The sequence below is a fragment of the Camarhynchus parvulus genome, chromosome 10, assembly GCF_901933205.1.
Source record: "Camarhynchus parvulus chromosome 10, STF_HiC, whole genome shotgun sequence".
Classification (NCBI taxonomy): Eukaryota; Metazoa; Chordata; class Aves; order Passeriformes; family Thraupidae; genus Camarhynchus; species Camarhynchus parvulus.
Window position 1 is genome coordinate 17,040,696 of NC_044580.1, and position 20,038 is coordinate 17,060,733.

Sequence of the window (20,038 nt, forward strand, 5' to 3'; positions counted from 1 at the left end):
TTCAAGTTATTTAACTTTGTGATATTATAAAGATTTGTTTATTTTTTTTAATCTGTTGAAAAACAAAGTGTGAGACATTAATAGCAATATATTGGCAAAGTTATTACTAGAAAATGTTATTATTACTAACTTGTTCTTTTTTGTGTGATTATTGTTTGTAACGTGCATGTTTATGCTTCCATTTTGAAGGTACAACAATTCATTGATTTGTAGACATGTTTAGCTTGTCATTGCTTTGTAATAATCCAAATTAACTGTTAGATTTATTGTATTTATAAGCTTATGAATTCATGTGAATACTTCTAGTTTTCTGTGCTTGAACTTTACATATTTGAGAAGTTGGAGTAATTCTTTGGCATTGTAAATTATGTGATGTATAAGAATTTAACACCATACTTTACAACAAATGGATGTTTTAAAACTGTACGCTTAATAGAGTTTAAAAACTAACAGAATTAACTTTAATAAAAACCAGCAAACTGCCGTGACAGAATTTTTCTGATGTGCTGTTTCTGCAAACACAGTTAATGCTAACGGTGCTGTCTCCTTGTTCCTCGTCTTCTCTCCCGCAGCCCGGCTTGCCCGCCCAGAACTTCTCCATGTCGGTGACGGTTCCGGTGTCCAACCCCAACACTTTAACCTACAGCAACCCCGGGAGCTCCCTGGTGTCCCCATCCCTGGCTGCCAGCTCCTCTCTGACGGACACCACCATGCTGTCCCCACCCCAGAGCGCCCTGCACCGCAACGTGTCCCCAGGGGCGCCGCAGAGACCGCCCAGCGCCGGCAACGCAGGTGAGTCTGCTGCTGCTGCTGCTGCTGCTGCTGCTGCTGCTGCTGCTGCCCCTCCTTCCACACTTGGGCATCCCCTGCCAGAGCCCACAGGAGCCCTCCTGAGTAACAGGCTCTCAGTGCTGTCTGTGCATTTGCACAGCTCAAGTTTTGACATACAGAATTCCATGATACTGTAATGGGGCGAGTCAGTTTAATGCTCTGGCTTATTTTGATTAGGTGGAATGCTGGGGACAACTGATCTTTCAGTGCCAAATGGAGCTGGTACCAGTCCAGTGGGTAAGTGCAGTATCGTGTCTTTGTTATAAAAAATAGTCTCGTGGTTTCAGTTTCTCAGTTTTTCAAAAGCAATTTTTTATTTTGACTCTTTGGAAAAAGTGGCTGTGGGAGAACAAAGGTCGTAATTTTTTTAGCTGCACTGTTATTGTCAAGTTTTACAAATTATTATCAGGCATTTAACTTTTTACTGCTGTGCCCTTTCCACTTCAGTAATATTTGCCTTTTTTATTTTAGTGGTTTTCAGTAGTAGCATGCTGCTGCTTTTGTGTTTCTCTACAGGTGTCATTACAGCATTCTAGAAACATCTTATGTTTGCCAAATCTGAACTATTGCACTAAAGGCAGCTCAGCTCAGCTCAGTTCTCAACTTCAGTATTTGCAGGACCTGGATGTTTGATGCTGGTTGTGGTGCCAATCAGAATGAAGCAAATACAGACTGTGTTGTTTGTATTGCCATGTGTATCTTGCTAATCATTTTCTAGCAATTACACGAAGAAAGCAATAAATCTTGGAAACTGATAGCTGGGATCTGTCTTAGTTTTGGATGATGATCAGAATTTCTTTTGAAAACAAATTAGAGATCTCGCCAAAAATCAAATCCACAATATTTTTTGGCCTTTAGTAAAAATATATGATAGCACTTTTTCATTTCAATAATATTTTGTCTCCCCTAAACAAAATTTAGCACTCTGATAGAGGGGCAGGCAGCCACTGAAATGTGTCGTGCCACAGACAGACAAAATAAATGACAGCTCACCCACTTTGGTCACATTCCTCCTGTGCCTCTAGAAGCCCGGCTGGCTGAAGGTCAGTTTTGCAAACACACCCAACTCCCCTTGGGAAGTGTTCATAGCATGGAATTAGAGAAGCAACTGTTGACCTTTCAGTGTTTGCCCACTGGCTACTTAGTGTGGCAGCTGGGAAAAAGTTCTTTGAACATCAAGTCAGGCAATTGAATTGATGAATAAAAAATGCTGCAACTCTCCAAGGCTGAAAGCATAGGATTGACTTTCCACTCTTTATCCACTCCTTGGCTATGTGCAGCAAAGATATGAAATATTAAAGAGTGGTTTCCATCAGGTAAGCAAGATTTTAAATGGAGGAAGATTCCTCAGTTGAAAAAAGATTACTATTTTTAGAAACTGTAGAGGTCAGATGTTGATTTCCATAGAATTTTTCAGGTCAGACTAAATAAGTTTATTATCAGGCTGTTTCAGGCCTCTTTTCCCAAATCAGGCTTTATTAAGAGAAGCTTCAGATTTAAGACTCCTTCCTTCAATAAGCAAATAAAACAGTGGTTATAGGATATCGAACTCTAGAAATGCCCAGTTGCAGCAGCTTGGGGGACATATTTAATGCAGTAAAATGGTTTCCTCCTTGCATTTATTAATAGTTTATGTAAAAAGTCAAAATGCATCACTTATCTCTTACTTTGCAGAATATCACACCCAAGATGTTATACATATACCCACTCACTTCTAGAAAGGTTTGTCATGCAAGTGAGAGTTGTGACTGTACAAGAACAGGGGAACATCTTTAAGTACATCTAGTGAAACTCAAATACCTGGTTAACACCAGAATGCTAAATTAGAGGGGTACCCAAAGTTGTCAGAGCTCCACTTGCTGTAAGTTCTGGCATAAAAACTTTGTAACTATTGACAGGTGCACAGGAACCTTCTCAGTTACAGCCACAATCAAGAAATCATACGTAACCAGATTGACTAAATCTGCTGTCAACTTGAGCTTGACAGCTGCTGTTGAAATGTATCTCATGTTAATTATGTCTGCAGACAATAATGGTTTTAGTTTCTTGCTGCATTTATTGTAGAATTCACTTTAAAAAATGTATTTTCTGCTTTTAGCTTCCCGGTTGGTTTTTTTTTTAACTTCTCAGGAATGGAGAATTCTCCTGTGGCTTTAGTAAAAGGTCACGTGCCAAATTTGCAGCTCACAATTTATAGGAGTGATGTCAGAGGTAAAGATGGAGTACTGGCATATTCATATTCCCATATATTATCTTATAAATAAATTAATAAAGGAAAACTCCATCTTCTTCAATTATGAAAAAAATTATGAAGTTCTTGGGAATCTGAGGTTTTGTTCTCATTTTCTTGAAAGACACTTACATGCCTTCATCTCTTAGTAACAAGCAAGTAAAGGTTATCTTGCTTATTTGGGACCCAGCTCAAACAAAGATGTTGCATAAAATGGCTCATACTGAGTTCACACAAGTCCTTTTCTCAAGTCCTGTGTAACTTGATTGGAATGGAAATGATTTGCTTTAGCAGTCAATCTGCCAACTTAACAGTTTTTCTGTGGAAAATAACTTTGAGTAAAAATATCTGCATGTTGTAGCAAAGATTGGTAGGTGGTTTTTTATATCCAGAACAGAAAATTTTGTGATCACTTTATAATACTGAGAGCTTACTTCACATGCAGCTGTCATAACTCTGAAAAAGCATTTTCATTTTGTAATATTTTTAAAATTCTACCCACCACATAAAAAACATTTGCTGAAAATTTTTACTTGGCAAATATACCAGTTTTGAGAGGGAAAAAATATCCAGCATTATAATGGAGTTTGCTCTAGAGCTGATTTATTTTTTCTGTTGATTAGATCAAATGTTTCTGAGCTAGATCATCGATGATCTTGTTGCTCCTGGTCAATGTTCAATGGGCATCAAACGTGCTCCAGGAGTGTCATATCACCAGGATGGGGAGAACACTTCAGGCAAAGTAGAGCATCACGTGCCCACATAGAGCGGAGAGTTTCTTTGGCTTAGGGATGGATGGATAGATGGATGGATGGATGGATGGATGGATGGATGGATGGATGGATGGATGGATGGATGGATGGATGGATGGATGGATGGATGGATGGATGGATGGATGGATGGATGGATGGATGGATGGATGGATGGATGGATGGATGGATGGATGGATGGATGGATGCATGGATGCATGGATGCATGGATGCATGGATGCATGCATGGATGCATGGATGGATGCATGGATGGATGCATGGATGCATGGATGGATGGATGGATGGATGGATGACATTCCAGTTTGCCATGAGTTCTGCTTTGCTGTGTTCCAGTAGATTGGTATCACCCCATGAAGCATCCCCAGGTTCCCAGTGAAATGCACTTGCAGTGGTCTTGTGCCATCCTTGAGGACTCTGAGAACCAGAAAAGCTCAGAAGTAGCACCACAGTTATTCAGTCTCTACTTTTTCTTCCACACCTTTCACGTGTGGTCTTGAGCCAGAACCATGCCAAGGACCTGAGCTGGTTTTCAGTGCCAAGGCTGCATGAAAACCACAAACCTTGAGACCTAAGTTCTTCCCAGTCCCAGGGGATTCTTAAGGAATTTTTGGAAGTGGATGCTGTTTATGATTTCACAAAGACACAGTATTTTCTGTCTGTAAATTTATGTGTCAGTGAAATAGCCCTTCTGATCAATAATGCAGATTAAGGACACAGTTAATCTTTTGGAAAAGAAGAAAAAAAGAAAAATTTTCTTTCCTCTTGCATTTTTACCAGGAGAATGGATAAAAAGGTCTGGTCTGCTTGAGTACTGAATTTCTCCTCTTTGTTCCAGAGCTATATCTTCTCTAATGTCCTCACTAATCTTTAGGTTCTGAGAATGTGAAGTAACCTCAGGAATACTGATTTTCTTTGGAGCAGAACTGAAGGGTATATCTGCTGGAAAAGCTGTATCTGGTGAGCTGTTGGATCTCTACTAAGAGTCAGTGTAGATCATGTGTGGTCTTTTATCCTGGCCTGAGGAGGGGTTTTGCAGAGGTGCCACTGACAGCTTGCACACACCTGTAAACTGCTTGGAATTGCCAGAAAGGGATCAAGACAGAACTGGGAATAGCCACACCTGTAAATGGTTCTCTTTGTCTTGAGGGCTTGGCTGATGGGGGAGGATAAAATAATCTCTGAGCTTGGTTTTGAGCAAGTCTGAATCTGCAGCAATCTGGAGTGCACCAGAGGCTTCAGTAACAGAAAGGCTCTCTGTGCACACCTTTCTAGTCGAGTTTGGTTTGTGAAATGAGAGACAGGGGTGTCCAACTGACTCCTGAAAAACACCTCTTGCAGTTTCAGGCAAACGTTCTGCATTGATGCCATCAGCATCTTCCTTAAGAGAGCAACTTTCTTCTGCCTCTGCCCCACTCTGACATTTTCACAATGTCCCTTTGCCAGCCTATTAACCTGCATCAGCTCCAAGCCTTGGCCCTGTGGCAGAGGACCACCTTAGGAAAGCAGTTGTAAATAAATAGGAAAAACAGCTGCAGATAAACCCTGACAGCATGTTCCTACTTCAGGCTGTGCACTCCTGTGCTATTTCAGGTCTGGGCTTCCTCTTCAGTGTGGCAGGTAGGAGCAGTCCCAGGCAGTGTTTCCCTAGTGAGAGCTCCTCACTTCCCAGCTGTGTGGAAAGGGATCTGACTTCAGTGTTTGTTCACCTGCTGCCAAATGCAGCACACAGAGGTTCCTGCTCTCAGCAGTGTCAGGCCATGGTGGCTTTGCCTTGCTCTGGTCTCTGGCAGGACAGGTCAGTGCAGCAGGCAGGGCTTCACCTCCTCCAGGGAAGGGGCTCAGGCATCCCTGAGGAACATCCAGCCTATAGACTGCTACAGCTGCCAGGCTCTCCTGAAGGAAAGGGACTTCTGGGAGTGGGCTACAGAGCAGCTGTTCCATAGGGTGTGAGCTGAACCTTTTCCTTTGCTAACAAAGGCTGATCCATCCATCTCTCTCTGATGAAATCAGCTCACAAGAAATGAGTGGCTGAAATTGGCATTAAAAATGTGCTGGCAAGAAGAAAGTGTTTGTTTTTTTTTTTTTACTGAAGCTCTTTCTCCTTGGAAACCACCCATCTGCATGACATGAGGTCAGTTCAGTCCCCGAACTACCCTTGGTTTCAGTTGAAATTTCATATCTTGCTGTATTTTTGTTATGTTACCAAAATTTCTGATTTACTGAGAGGTGCATGACAATTCTGGTTAGAATTTGCCATACAGAGAACAAATTATTAATCTCCCAGCTGGGTTAAAATAAGTCTCAACATTTACATAATGTCCCCTTGCCCAGGATACACTGCCACATCCCAGGTTGTTGTAAACATGTCATTCCTCTCCTCCTTTCTTTGCCACTCTTTACATTGGCTTTATATAGACGCACAGAAATCAGCAAGTTTAGGAAGTAAACTGATGTAATTAATTGTAGTCTGTCTAATTGACAGAAGACCTAAAGGACATCCAGTTGCTGTTGATGTTTCACTCAGCTGCAAGAGCAATATGCCTTTATTTAGGTTTGCTATTGCATTCTGAACAATAACCACCCCTTTAAATTCTAAATATCCTTAAAAATTCTTTCTCCTTTTATGTAGCTGTAGGCAAAAGAAAATTTCCAATAACCTGGGAAATGAGCTGTTTTTAAAGTTCTGTAACATGACTAAGCATTCCCTTGACATTTAGTCATGTGTATTTCTTTTTTTCCTTTTTTCTTCCTTCTAATATCTAAAGCACTGCCTTAGAAGCATAAATCTTACATGTTAGACATATTTCAAGACCTTATATAACTATCAAAGGTATATTTTAACTCTAATTGTAGTATTATCTGAGGTATTGATTTGTAAAGATCAGTAGAAATACATTTATTTCAGATTCCTTGAGATATTACAGTAAATTCTTTCCAAAGCCAGTATAGAACTGGAGCTTTTTGAAACAATGGCAGAATCAGCAGTGAGTGCTGTACAGAGCTGAAAATGGTAGGAATGGCATATGCTGTTTTTAATTTGCACTTGAATCTGTCATACTAACCCCACAGTAAACAAATTGAGCAACTAATGCACACAGAAATGCTATTGTTGGTTTTACTTGCAATATGTCCCCCTGCCCAAGGTTCTTCATGTAAATGTTTTCCTCCAGTAGATCTTATCTGGCCTCCTGACGCCTTGTGAATCAATGGCTTGTTGCAAACACAATTTTCAGTTTGCTTCTAATTGTGTGACGTCTGTTGGCTTTTATGATATCACTGGAGGCATAAATATTTCTTTACTACAATCCTTACTTTTGCTTAATCTTACATGGCTTAGCTGCTTGTCCACAATTATTCCAAAGCTTTTGTATAACTGTGTTCAGTCTTTCTGTGAAATGAACAACAGCAAAAAAAACCCAAAACACAAAAACAAACAAACAAAAAACAAAACCCAAAAACCCTAAAAAAAACCACAACCAAAAAAACCACCCCAAAAACAACAACAAAAAAAAAACCACACCAAAAAAGAAAGACAAATGGCATCAATGCCTGTAATTTATTCCTTGAGTAGTAATAAGTACATGGAGTACTTTCCAGCCACGTGTGTTCATTGTTTCAGCTGATGTGATTTATATAGTGAAATATGAGTCTGGCTCATGTAATTGAATGCTGTGTCTTGGGCTGCAGGACAGTAAATGAGATTAAGCTGTATTATGTCTCTGAAGGCAGAATATCCAGTTGGTATCATGGGTGGGTTGTAACATTTCACTTCAGAAAAGAAGTTCCTTCAAAAGTAAACACTTTCTGACTAAACAAGAAGTAAGCTAATGTACGTTGGCAGGTTTTGTTATCATCAAATCTAACTAAATTATGATTCATATAATTGAGAGCTTATATATGCATTGGTGTCTGTTTTCCAAAGGACTGTTTTGGACATGCTTTCACGTCTGTTTTAAGGAATTAAAGTTAAATAAAACTCTTCCTTTGGAAGTAAAAACGGTTGTATTTTTACACATATGTGGGATTTTATATTCTGTTTCGATTTCCAGTTTGAAAACATTTTTAAACATAAAGTATTGTCTTTGGGGAAGATCTATAGCAGGTAGGGTAGAAGCAATTTCTGTATTATATGAAATAGCAAGTAAAATTTATGGGGTTATTAAGGCTCGGTTTGGCAAAGGGCTGTGTAGTTGCATCATCCTGTGCTCATTATCTTTTTCTGGCTCCTGACCTTGCTCTAAGAAATACCACACATTTAGTTATCCTTTCACTCTTAACTGGTAATTTGATTTTCTTGTTAGATTATTAAAAGGGAAAAGGCTTGAAGTTTCATACTAAAAAAGAATATTCCGCACTCTTATTGCAGCCCCAGCATATGATCCTTCAGGTGATCGATACAGACACTCCAGTGTTTGCTCAGTGTTCAGTGCCAGCTCTTTATCACAAAGGGCTGCTGTTGGATTCATACCCATAGTATTGCACACTTAGGAGATTTTTTATTACTGTTTCTCCCGTTTTAATTTATTCTAAACACTCCTTTTGAGAAGTGCTCAGCCTTTTGTCAGAAGAAATGCTTTGACTCTGCCCTGCTGCCGCCTGATACTGCGCAGAGCAGGCAGTGGCAGAGAGTTTGTTGTTTTTGACAGCACCACTAAAAGCATGGAATGTTTCTGAAGGATTGGCAGAGCCCTGGAATAAGGGCTCAGGAAATGACTGGATTGGGTGTGGAAGAGAGACACTGTCCAGATTTAACACGCGGGCTACCGAAATACTTGAACCAGAGGACAGGAAATGGTATCATAGGATGGCCCAAAGTGTACAGAACCCCACTGTTTGTACAGAATGGGATTGTTGGGCAGCTTAAACTGCTCACTGCTCACAGCCCTGCCTTGGAAAGGTGACACTGACAGCCCCAGTGAGTAATAAAATGGTATTTATTGTTGCATTAAAGCCCAGACTTTACTTCCGTTGTAACAGTAAGTTCTTTAAATGCTCTGGCATTTTTGCTGAAAATGGGAATGCCATAACAAAGTTTCAGATATAATTTGGTGAAAATTATGCCATTTTCTGGTATTTTTCCTCCCTAGAGTGTTTGCAAATCCATTTAATTTTTACTCTGTCCATTGTGTAGGATGTCTCTCAATCTCTGCAGGCTGGCTGTAGCTCATGCTGCTCTCATTTATAATGGATAGGAATTGATGCATAACTGTGTTAACAAAATCAAGATTCTACGAAAACCATCTCTGTTTCAGGAGCCTTAAGGGTAGCACAGAACTAAATTTCTCCTTTTGGCTTGTTGGTTTTTCCATGTGACCCAGCTGTGGAGAGTTTTCTCCTACCAGTCAAGAATATATTTAGCTCTAGTGTGTATTCTCAGCTCCAACCCAGCTTTTCAACCACTCCACCTAAATTTTATCTCTAACCTAGAAGCATCTGAATAAATTCTGCTGTTTTCTGCTGAGAAATGTAGATGCTTTAATCACAAAATCAGTTTTTGCTGTGGTTTTTAATACAGAAGGAAGAATGCTGACATTAAAAACTTTACTTTCTGGTGTGTTCCTTCTTTCCCCCATAAGTTCTGAGTTAAAAGTCATATTCCCATACCTCCTATGCAAATGCTTCAGGAAAGTACTAAATTAGAATGACTGCTGCTTGCTCTGTTAACCTTGGAAAACTCAGGGGACATATCAGATCATCCATGTATGGTCAGGCTTTTGGCACAGTGGGAAATGCACATAGTGAGTAAATCCAGAGGAGGCCTCCTCACAGCATCCTGGTGAATTCCCATCGAGGTTCTCAGTGTGCCCTGGCTGAGTATCTTGGTGGTACCAGGCACCTCCATGAAGTTTTTTGCCTTTGCTCAGACATGTTGCTGTTCTTCCTTCTTGCTGTGCTTTTAAAGGCATTAACAATGTTGCTAAAGAAGGTAGAATGTGACACTGACAACTTTCTTATTTTAATTGCTTTTAGATTAATATGTATTTAATGCAATAAAATTGGATTGGGCATAGGGGCCTATTCAAATTAGAATAATAATGCAAAATTCATGCCAGCGTGGCGCTATGGGCGATTAAGAGAGAATTTCCCACACAGTGAACTTTGTCTCACAGACTTTTCCCTGATTGTGCCTATAAAAGCTGCTTTCAGACCTGCAGTGTTAGTGCAAACAGAATCTTACTATGAATTGTGTTTATTTATACACACACACACACAGGTTCTGTAGGGTGAACTATAGGGTTCCCTGTTGCAAAATTCTCCTTAACAACTTTTTTTCTGTTTGCAGCTGAATAAGGTTTGTGTATTTTGGGAATTGTTGCTATAAATATGTTTCTGTGATTGGAATGTGGCTTTAAAATTTTTTCTGAGAAATATATTTTGGTTAACATGATTGGTGCTTCTGTCAGGATGGGAAAATAGAATACTGGCACTTGACTGATTTACTGCCTTGGTGATGTTTTCTGGTCAGTTCTGAGTGTAAGCTGAGGCCTCTGCCTTGAGCGTATTTAACTCTTGGAGATTTCAGTGCTGAATCCTGGACCTGCAGGCTTTGGCTTGTCCAATTCCACTTATAATGAGTACCAGGAGTAAGACAAAGACTTTGTTAAACCTGTGGGCATAAATGATGTGTATATCTGGAATGAATTTGAAGGGAAAGGATTTGTTCCCCTCATTGTTGCTAAATATAATAATCAGACAGTAAGTATTGATACTGAAATTAGTCCTACATGTCTTGGAGGTATGTGAAGAATAAATTTTAGAAACAGAGACTTTAAGAGCTGATCTTTTGTTCTCACAGCAGCAATTCAGCGTAGTCCATTCCCTCTCTGTGGGGGTGGGGACCAAGTGGGGTTGTGCAAAACCCTCACTTTTCTGCAGGCTCAGCCTGGAGGAGCTTCAAAGGGCAAACTAAACACAACGGATGTTATTAGAAATAGTTCTTTGGCAATTTGCTCTTCTCAGCGTTTAAGCTGCCACAGCGTGCCCTTGAAGTGATATTCCCTTTCCATATTGATCCTCTGGCCAGAGTGGTTTGTGTTTGTTCAAATGTTCAATACTCAGCCCCTTGTGGGAAGTTTGTTATCGGAAGTTTTACGAAATAAATATTTCATAACTGCTTCGTGAGCACCAAAATTTTGTATTGTCCTTCTCCTCAGTCTTACGGTCCATTCGTTTTTCCTCTTTCAGGAAATGGGTTTGTGAATTCCCGAGCTTCACCAAGTCTACTTGGTACCAGTGGTGGTGGGAATGGCCTAGGCAAAGTCATGCCTACCAAGTCCCCACCTCCACCAGGAGGAGGAAACCTTGGCATGAACAACCGCAAACCCGACCTCCGTGTCGTCATCCCACCCTCCAGCAAGGGCATGATGCCACCACTGGTGAGTTAAAAGATTTAGAGTTCTGGGTCTGGCTTTGGGGAAATGGGCTGTTCTGCCCACACGCACAGGGAGAAACTGTCTCATCTGCTTACCATGGGGTACAGGAATAGAGGGGTGTTTGTATTCTGAAATGCCACTGATGAAAATCAGAAGTACAGATTGTGATGTGGGGAGAAGTTCAGCTTGTAAGGAATTTTTACAGCTGTAAAACAGCAGTCTGACCTGAATGTGGTAAGAGCACAATCATAGAGACAGGGCTGGGGTGTTTTGATCTGACATCCCTCTGACTTGGTACTGAGAACTCCGGTGGTTTGGAGGATGTGGGTTTTAAAAAGGGCTATCCATTATTCCGTGGAGGAATGGCTGATCTTATTGGTGATGTGAGCTCTATTAATGTGCCCTAAAGCACATTTTGTACCTGTTTTTCCTGGGTCGTAATGGCTGTGGGATGTGAAGTGCAGCTTCTGTGGTGAGGAAGGGCTGAGAGCAGCACTGCTGTGATGTGGCACCGTGGAACGTGCCCTTGCCTGTCCTCGGGGCTCTCGTGTCCCCAGCAGGGCCATCAAAGGGCACTGAGTGCTCTGCAGGGCTGCTCTGCTCTCTGGCACCAGTGTTTGTCCAGCCAGGCTGGGAATAGCACACGGGTTTGTGTCAGCCATGAGGCAGCCACGGCCTCCAGCCCAGAACAGGTCTTGCAGGAAGTGTTACTGTGTTTTTCCTTTAATTTACTTGGCCAAATCCTTTGGTCCTCGTTTTTTGCTGCCATGTAGAAATTTTCAGTGTCTCTGTGGATGTTTTCTGCATATGGAAGAATGGGCCATAACCAGGAGGAGCAGGATATAAACAACACAAGTACTCTCTGTATAATTCCTATTTGTCTTTAAGCTACAGCAAGTGCTTACATTTGTTACTGGTACTCATGATGAATAATGTCAAATTAATCCAAGTAACAAAAGCTATAATTAGCCTCAGAGTAATGATTCTTGAAAAAAAAAGGTTTTTCTAGGAATACTGAAGTGTAGGAGAGATAGGAAGAACACTGGCTGATCATTACAATGACAATTACACTTTTAATTAGAAATAGAAGCATTAATGCAGTTCTGATGTTAGTGGTGCACAGCACCTGTTTAATGTTGTGTTGTGGAGAACAACATCATATTCAGCTTTGGGTTTGTCTGTGTTCTTGGGGGAATTAGGAGATTTCAGAGTAGATGCTGGCATGGAATGATGGTTGTATGTGAACAGTATTTTGTTGCTGAGCTGGTTTATTGGATCAGTGCAGGCAGAGACTGCCGTGCTGCACATCCCCGTGTGCAGCCGTGTCCTTGGGGTCACCAGGCTCTTGCTGCACCAATTTCCCCAAAGCCATTGTTCTCTCAGTACAGCAGGTTTTATGTGACATGAATATCATCAAGTATTACATTTCTAGCAGTATTATCTACAGAATCAGGTAGCAAATCCACATTATTAATTAAAATGAATCAAAATCCTGAAGCACAAACGTGACTTTTTCTTTCATTTGAAAGCAATGCTATTTTTAGTAACTGTGTAATCCCTCTTGTTTGCTGAGTACAGTCGGAGGAGGATGAATTGGAGTTGGTGAGTTTGGGCTGCTGTTTGCTGAGAGACAGCAAGATGCTGGAAATGTCTTTCACTACAGCTTTTTAACTGTAGTTTCATTACATATTTTAAATAATTCCAGTGTTCCCTTGGTAGCAGACAAAAATATATTTGTTTTATCAAACTAAAAACCCAACCAATTCAAGTTGAAAACACGTTCAAAGTCAGTGCTTGCCATTTGTAAACTTCCAATTTTTTTTCCTGAATATGTTTCTGTTTTTCTTGGAGGGAACATTGGAAAAGAGCCTTACAAAGTAACTGTCCATGTGTATAGGATGTGTACTGCCTTCTGTATGAAATACAAATAATCACTTCCTATCCCCTCAATTATCGGAATATTTTTAGGAAGTGGCTTTACTTGTGAAGTTCTTCAGATTGTAACACCAGCCCTGTGTTACTTCTCTTCCTTTCAAGGAGATGACATCATTGCTGGTGAGGTCACCTTTTTGGAGGTTAGAATTATTTCATCCTGCGTGAGATTATCAAACCACAGGGGTGTTCCCTGTTTACCAAAAGGAACAGAGAATTGCAAATGAATAATTCTACCTTTTTTTCCAGTGGAAAGACATTCTGCTTTTAAAAGGAAACTTGGGATTTGTGTGTTTTCTATTTTTTTTTCCCCAAAGGTTTTAACATTTGGCATTCTGTCTGGAAAATTAAAGTAAGGCTAAAATAATTCGTAACTTATTTTTAGAGCAAATTTCAAATTGTTTGGCTGCTGTGGCACAAACCAGGCACAAGATGCTGTGTCAGAATCACAGAGAAATAAATCGACCTATTGCAGACCTTGACTTCTTGTTGAACATGGACCTGTTGCTCCTTTGAGGCTCTAATTGCATGAAAGCATGGAAAAATTAGTGATTTAGATAAATTTCTTGATGAATGCATGCTGCTGGTTGATTTTTACCTTAAACATGAGAAATAGATTTAAAAAGTTAGGGAAAATGGTTTTTGAAATTCAAATTGAAGTTTTTAAGCATTATTGGGATGTCTTGCTAATTGAGCAGTGAAAGAGCTCTCCCACTTTCCTCTTGTCTCCAGAGTGGAGTGTCTGGTTTTCAGTGCAAGAAGGAAATCTCAGTGTAAAAACACTTGATCAGATATCATTGGAATTGGGATTGGGATTGGGATTGGGATTGGGATTGGGATTGGGATTGGGATGCAAGCCCTTGGCCCCTGCCCGGAGCAGGCCGGGCGCTGGGAGCCGCGTGGATGCCGTGTGCGGCGTGGGCCATCTAGTGATGGAAATGGGAGCAACTCTGCCAGGAGCAGCACAAAGGAAAGGTGCAGGGTCTGCCTCAAATGTGGCAAACAAACACAGGCTACACCTGCAGGCTTCTGTCTGGTGCTAATCCCCATGCTGGGAAGCAGCTCCAAATCCCAGCTGTGAGCACGTGCTCTGTGGTTGGAGCTGAGCACTGAATGTGAAAAGCAGCTACCAACAGTAGCAGAGCATGAAATAAAGATACTGAATTCTTCCTGCTGCATTCACACCAGATAAAAAGATTTTTAAAAAAATCCTAAAATTTGTCATGCAAGGACAACAAATATTGGGCTCATCTAAGTATTAGTATTGCTTAGTGTCTTTGTGTGGCTGAGTGTTCCAAGAATTATATTCAGAAAGAATTTACCTCAGAAAGCCACCTTTATTAGCCACTCAAAAAAAAAAATCCCATAAGGAAATCCTTTGGTCTGGATTGTTTCCCAGTATATTCCTCTTTACTTTTCCATTATGCAGTAATCCCAACTTTATAGGCAGCCATCCAAGAAAGCTTTGGAGAAAGGTCAATTCCTGACAGACACAAAAATCTGCTCTAATAACATCTCTTTATGCCAGATAAACTTGGTCTAGGGGAGATTTTCAGAAGTACGTAAGTGATTTAAAGGGATCAATTACAGAAAATCAGAGGGACTTTCTCTGGGAGCTTTGAAACCTGGGAGCTCTGAAGCAGAGTGGGCACATCTGCCAATGTGTGTGTTTGGCAGCAAATGCCAGAGAGCCCCCAAATCCGCAGGAGGCTCAAAGATGGGAATTCAAGAGCAGCCAGACACAAGAGAGATCAGAAGCTGGCAGCCAGTGACAGCTGTGGCTAATTTTAATATGGGAGCTGTGATATATATTTCTTTCTTTAAATGGGAAAGATACAAGATTGATAACCCTCAATTCATCTTCATGAATTTAAGCTTAAATTGAACACAGCCCCATTTCTGTACCTGCTCATTCTGATATTTTTAAGGGAATGATGCATTTTTAATGCTGCTCGTTCTCTCAAGATTAGAGTGGAGAAAAAATTTAAGTGCTGCAGATCCTGAAATACCTGTGTCTGAAATAAGGGAAAGGAGTAGTAACTTCAGTCTTGTAATGTTATGAAATGGATCCCTACCAAAGAGATGGGAAACTGCTCCTTTTGTAGCAAATATTTTTTCAGAGATAGAGAGAAGTTTGCTTTAAGAAAACGTATTTCCAGCAGATTGAAACCCAGCTCCTTGTAGAAATACAGGGTGTAGAAACTACTGCTCTTTCTGAGAATTCTGCAGATAAAAGTAAATATCTGTTCTTGAAAAATAAAACCCTAGCATTTTCTGTTCTTGATAGTATTTGTCATGGCCAAATGGTGTTGAAACTGATATTTTCTAGGAAGATTTGCAGTTACCACCGTGGAGAGCAGAACATTGTGTGGCAGCAGCTTTGTTGTCTGGTGCTGTTCGCCACAGTGTTTAATTAATTTTCTAACCAGCAAATTTGGTTAGAGCTAATTTTGAGTGATATGTTTGTTGCAGATGTTCATTCCAGTATATAGGAAAGAAAGACTGTTATTAAAAAGCCAAATTGTGCCCACAGTTGAATTAGCTGGGACAATCTAGTTTAGCTATTTTCCCTGTCAGAAAAGCACCAGTGCTCTTTGTGAACTCCAGTGTCATTTGCTTGGAAACATATCTGCATTATAACAAGTGCTCTTTCAGTTTCTCAGGAACCATGGGAACAGCAAGATTATTTTATCACTGAAGTCTTATCAACACAAATTTAGAAGATCTCTGTGTTCCTTTCAGGACAGGTGTAGTCAGCACAGTGTCAAAACTGGCAGCTGAAATTTGGAAAATTGGATAAACAACTGTGAAGTGGGAGAATCTCTTCTGGTGGAACTGCACCTCACCATCTGCACTAAAACCTCTTTAAAAATAAGAGTCAAAACTCTTAAATCACTTAAGAACTTCTGAGAATTGTTGTGTGTATCCCTAAGAAATTGCATTAATTTTTGTGTGTCCTACAATGCTAACACTGTTGAAATCTGCATGCTTGGGAAGTGGCCCAGTGAGCCTTCAATTAATTTTTCATTTCAGTTTGCCAAGATCATTTTGGTTGTCTTGAAATATTTTAGCTTTTTTAGAAAACCAATCCTGACAGAAAGGATGTGTTCCTAACTCAGACACAGCAGAGCAGCACGCTGGGATGCAATGCTCTGTTACGCTGGCACTGCATTTCCCGTTGTTCTCCCTGGGCTCACGAGGTTTGTTGTTTCCATCCCTTGCAGAACACCCAAAGGATAAGCAGTTCTCAGTCCACGCAGCCCCTGGCCACCCCCGTGCTGTCGGTGACGACCCCAAGCCTGCCCCCGCAGGGCCTGGTGTACACGGCCACCTGGGACAGCACCCCCAGCACCGGTAAGTGCTGCTGGCCCTGCCTGGAGCAGGGGCCTGGAAGAGAGCCCTGGGGGCACGGGCATGGCTGTGCCCACACCTGTGCCCACAGCTGTGCCCACATTGGGTGATTTCAGCTCTCCTGGGATCCGGGCAGTGCAGAAGGAAGGACGGGGTCTGTGTGTGGGGTTCCAGGGAGAGCCTTTATTGAGCTCCTTCCTCAGAAGGGTGCAGGGATGAAGGCTCCTGAGGCAGGGACAGCAGGGGTTTATATGGGGATCTTGAGGGGTGGGACAGAGTACCAGAGCGAATGGGATGAGGGCACAGGGGTGGCACAGAGGGGAGGGACCAATAGGATACATCTCATCTACATTCAACAGCAGGGAGTGCTGGGAGAAGCTTTTGTCTCACCCTAGCAAAGGAGGGTGTCGCCTGAGGGGTTGAGGGGAGCGTTGTGGATTCTTTCCCCCTCTTGGCCCACTGGCCTCCACATCTGGGGTCAAGGCTGAGACTGCACACAGAAGTCAGACACCCAGGAAATTCACATTTCTGTGACACCTGACTTTGTTTTCCTCTTGAGTTCAAATGAAGGCTCTTACTCATCAAAACAGAGCCTGTAGCAATCCTGCTGGGAACTGGAGTGCCTCACGTTTAGGCAATAGCTGATCCTTCAGTACTTCTCTTCTTCAGATACTTTTATTGTTTGCAGGACCTTAAAACTACTTTTTATCCAAGCTGGGTGTGATGTAAGGCATTTGGTAATGTAAAAGTGATGAGTGGTTTGCTGGTTGGGAAAGTAGTTAATGAAAATCAAGTAATAAGTGATGGAACATGAGGCAATGGCAGCCTCAAGTTGCACAAGGGGAGGTTTAGATTGGATATTGGGGAAAATTTCTTCACCAAAAGGGTTGTCCAGCATCCACCAGGGCTTTGGGGGAATTCCACATCTCCAAAGATGGGATTTTAAACATTTTCTCCACTCTTAGCTTTGAAAGTCTTCACTGCAGTTTTAGTTTAGCCAGCCAAGCACCTCCCATCCTCTTGTATCTTTTTGTGTTAATGAGCTCATTAGCTGGCAGTGCCCTGAGCCTCTCTCTGTGCCCTGGGCAGTGCAGCAGCCAGGAATGTGCACAGAGAGGGATTGTCACTGATGTCACCCAGGAGCAGCCTCTTGGGCAGAGCAGGGGCTTGCTTTGGGTGATCAGTTGAGTGTGAGTCGCTGGAATTGCAGGCCTTGGTTTGGCTCTGGCCCCAGAGATGGTTCAGCTCTGGTGTTCGGTGGCTGTTCAGAGCAAACCCTTGTGGTCCCTGCTCAGAGGAGCCTCAGTTGAGTTTCACCTGACACAGCCCTTCTGTCCAGGACGCTGTTTCAGGGAGCAGCTGGGTGCATCCCTCACTCAGAATAACCTGGGAGCTGCTGGCTGGAACACCAAAAGCTGAGAGGGGCTGGAATCTCAGGAAGCAGCAAAGGCAATGGGAACTGATGTCCTACGTAATGGACAAGTGCTGGGCTGTGATTTTAAACTCCAGCCCATTTCCTTTGAGAATGCAAATAATTTGTGCAAAGCTTTTAGCCTTTAGTGGTTTTCACACACTTCAGAATCATTTCTATTAGATTGAACCTTTCAGGGGATTTGCAGGAATAAATCTGATGTTGAAACCAAATTGTTGCCTGGGGATTCTCAGGGTAGTCTCCACTTACAGCACAATCTCAGTTTTGCAATTCAAGGACTAAGATAAAATTTAAATACCTTAATTGTTTTTCTGGATTGATAAGGTTGGTTTTTTTCAGGACTGGAAGGGATAGCTTCAGCTCTTGGATCCTTAATTAAAATGTTGGATATCAGTTTTCCACAAATACCCTATTTTATATACTCTGTTTTGGTATTCTGTAGATTGTTGGAGGAAGGGCCAATTGAATTACTGTTCTAAAACAATCCAGGCATTTAAAAAAAATATTAAACCCCCTGCAATCAGTTAATTAGTAATTGACACCTGAGCAGAGCACACCAAGCCATAAATTCCTGGCTGCAGGTCAGTTGTTTTGCAGAGGTACAGACTTGCCAGTGCTGCTTGTGGGGGGCACAGCAGTGATGGTTTCTGTGCTGCAGAAGGTGCTTTTGTGTGTACATCTCACATCAGGTCACTCCTGCAGCACGCATGTCCTCCTGTCACTGCCAGCAGATATGGGATTATTTAGGGAATTAATAATGCAGCTAATTGTGTAGTGACTTGTGTGCTCTTTGGAAAAACACCTCCTCAAAGCCCTGGCACCAGACACATTCTGTCTGAAGTGTCAGAAGTTAATTGTCCATGGTCATAAAAGCTGTAATTGCAGTGGAAAAAAATTACATGGGAACTGAATTCCTATCAGTGTTGCCTTCAGGTCTGCTCTGACAAATCCCATCAGCCCAGCACATCCATCTCCAGGGTGTGCCTGGGCTGCACTGGGCAGGTGTTGGAGGCCTGGCTGCTTTGCAGGCTCAGTGCATGTCTGGGTCACTGCAGGGGCTGCACAGTTGGTATTTTTTCTTTATTTTTCAAATTCAATTTTAGTCTTGCAAAAGGGGCTTTTTGGGTCAATCATCTTGGGACAAACAAACCTTTCTGAAGCTCTGCAGAAATATGTGTGAGGGTTTTCAGTGTTTCAGTAGAAGTGACAACTGAGAAGAAATGAAACAAAAAGAAAAAGGCAGCCCAAGAAACTTTCACCTGCTGGGAGCAGCTGGGACTCCTGAGGCCTTCAGAAAGGCTCTTGCAGGGATGTGTGTGGGTCTCTGACAGCACAGGGCCAAGTCTTACTGTAAGGTGCACACCTCTGTGTATACACTGCATTCATGTGTTGTACCTGTGGGTTTGGAACAAGCTCCCAGACAGCAACATGAGAACCTGAAAGCAGAACGCAAAAATGTTTCATCTGGAAGCCTCTGTACTGTTAAGCTCCCCATGAGCTTGGCAGGATTGCTCCCAGACTTCAGAGTTTTCATGTTTGGATTCCTTTGGATCAGCTGCCTTTATTTGTTCTGGGCAGAAAGCCTTTGTATTTGTGTTTATGTGTATATGTGTTATATATATAAACCCACCTATGCATTATTTTGTTGTTTATTTGTTTCTTCCTCTTAGATTACTCCTTGACTAGCGCAGACCTGTCTGCCCTGCAGGGGTTTAACTCCCCAGGAATGCTGTCCCTGGGGCAGGTGTCTGCCTGGCAGCAGCACCACCTCCGTCCTGCGGCCCTCAGCTCTCTTGTGTAAGTACCCAGGGCAGCACTGGGGGGACTGGAGCAGCTGCACCAAGGGAATATTCAGCACATTTTCACCTCTTGTCTGTACTGGAAAACATTCGTGTGTTGGGCTGTTTGTCCCTTCAGTCACCTCCAGCCTCCAGCTAATGAGCTGTGTCCCTGCAGGCTCAGCTTCTCATCAAGGGGGGCACCTGTGTGGTGACTGAACTGTTTGGCAATAGAAAATATTTGTTTTTCTGAACTTCTGTAAATGCAGCTCAGACCTTTAATTAATGATTTTTTCACCTTTGCTCTTCCCAGTAAACTGCATTTGTTTCAGTGCTGAGCC

At 41.9% G+C, this 20,038-nt stretch overlaps 1 protein-coding gene across 5 annotated transcripts in view; it reads left to right on the forward strand.

Moving 5' to 3' along the window:
- Nucleotides 1-20,038, forward strand: part of MEF2A (myocyte enhancer factor 2A) — an 82,058-nt gene that overhangs the window by 58,228 nt on the left and 3,792 nt on the right. For 3 of the 5 annotated variants that reach the window (XM_030955544.1, XM_030955540.1, XM_030955541.1), the window contains 6 exons: nt 573-792; nt 1,009-1,068; nt 11,017-11,207; nt 12,783-12,806; nt 16,361-16,490; nt 19,590-19,716. In XM_030955544.1, the coding sequence (XP_030811404.1) occupies nt 573-792; nt 1,009-1,068; nt 11,017-11,207; nt 12,783-12,806; nt 16,361-16,490; nt 19,590-19,716 (752 nt within the window). The remainder of the gene's footprint in view (nt 1-572; nt 793-1,008; nt 1,069-11,016; nt 11,208-12,782; nt 12,807-16,360; nt 16,491-19,589; nt 19,717-20,038) is intronic. The other 2 variants (XM_030955543.1, XM_030955542.1) reach the window with 1 other exon arrangement.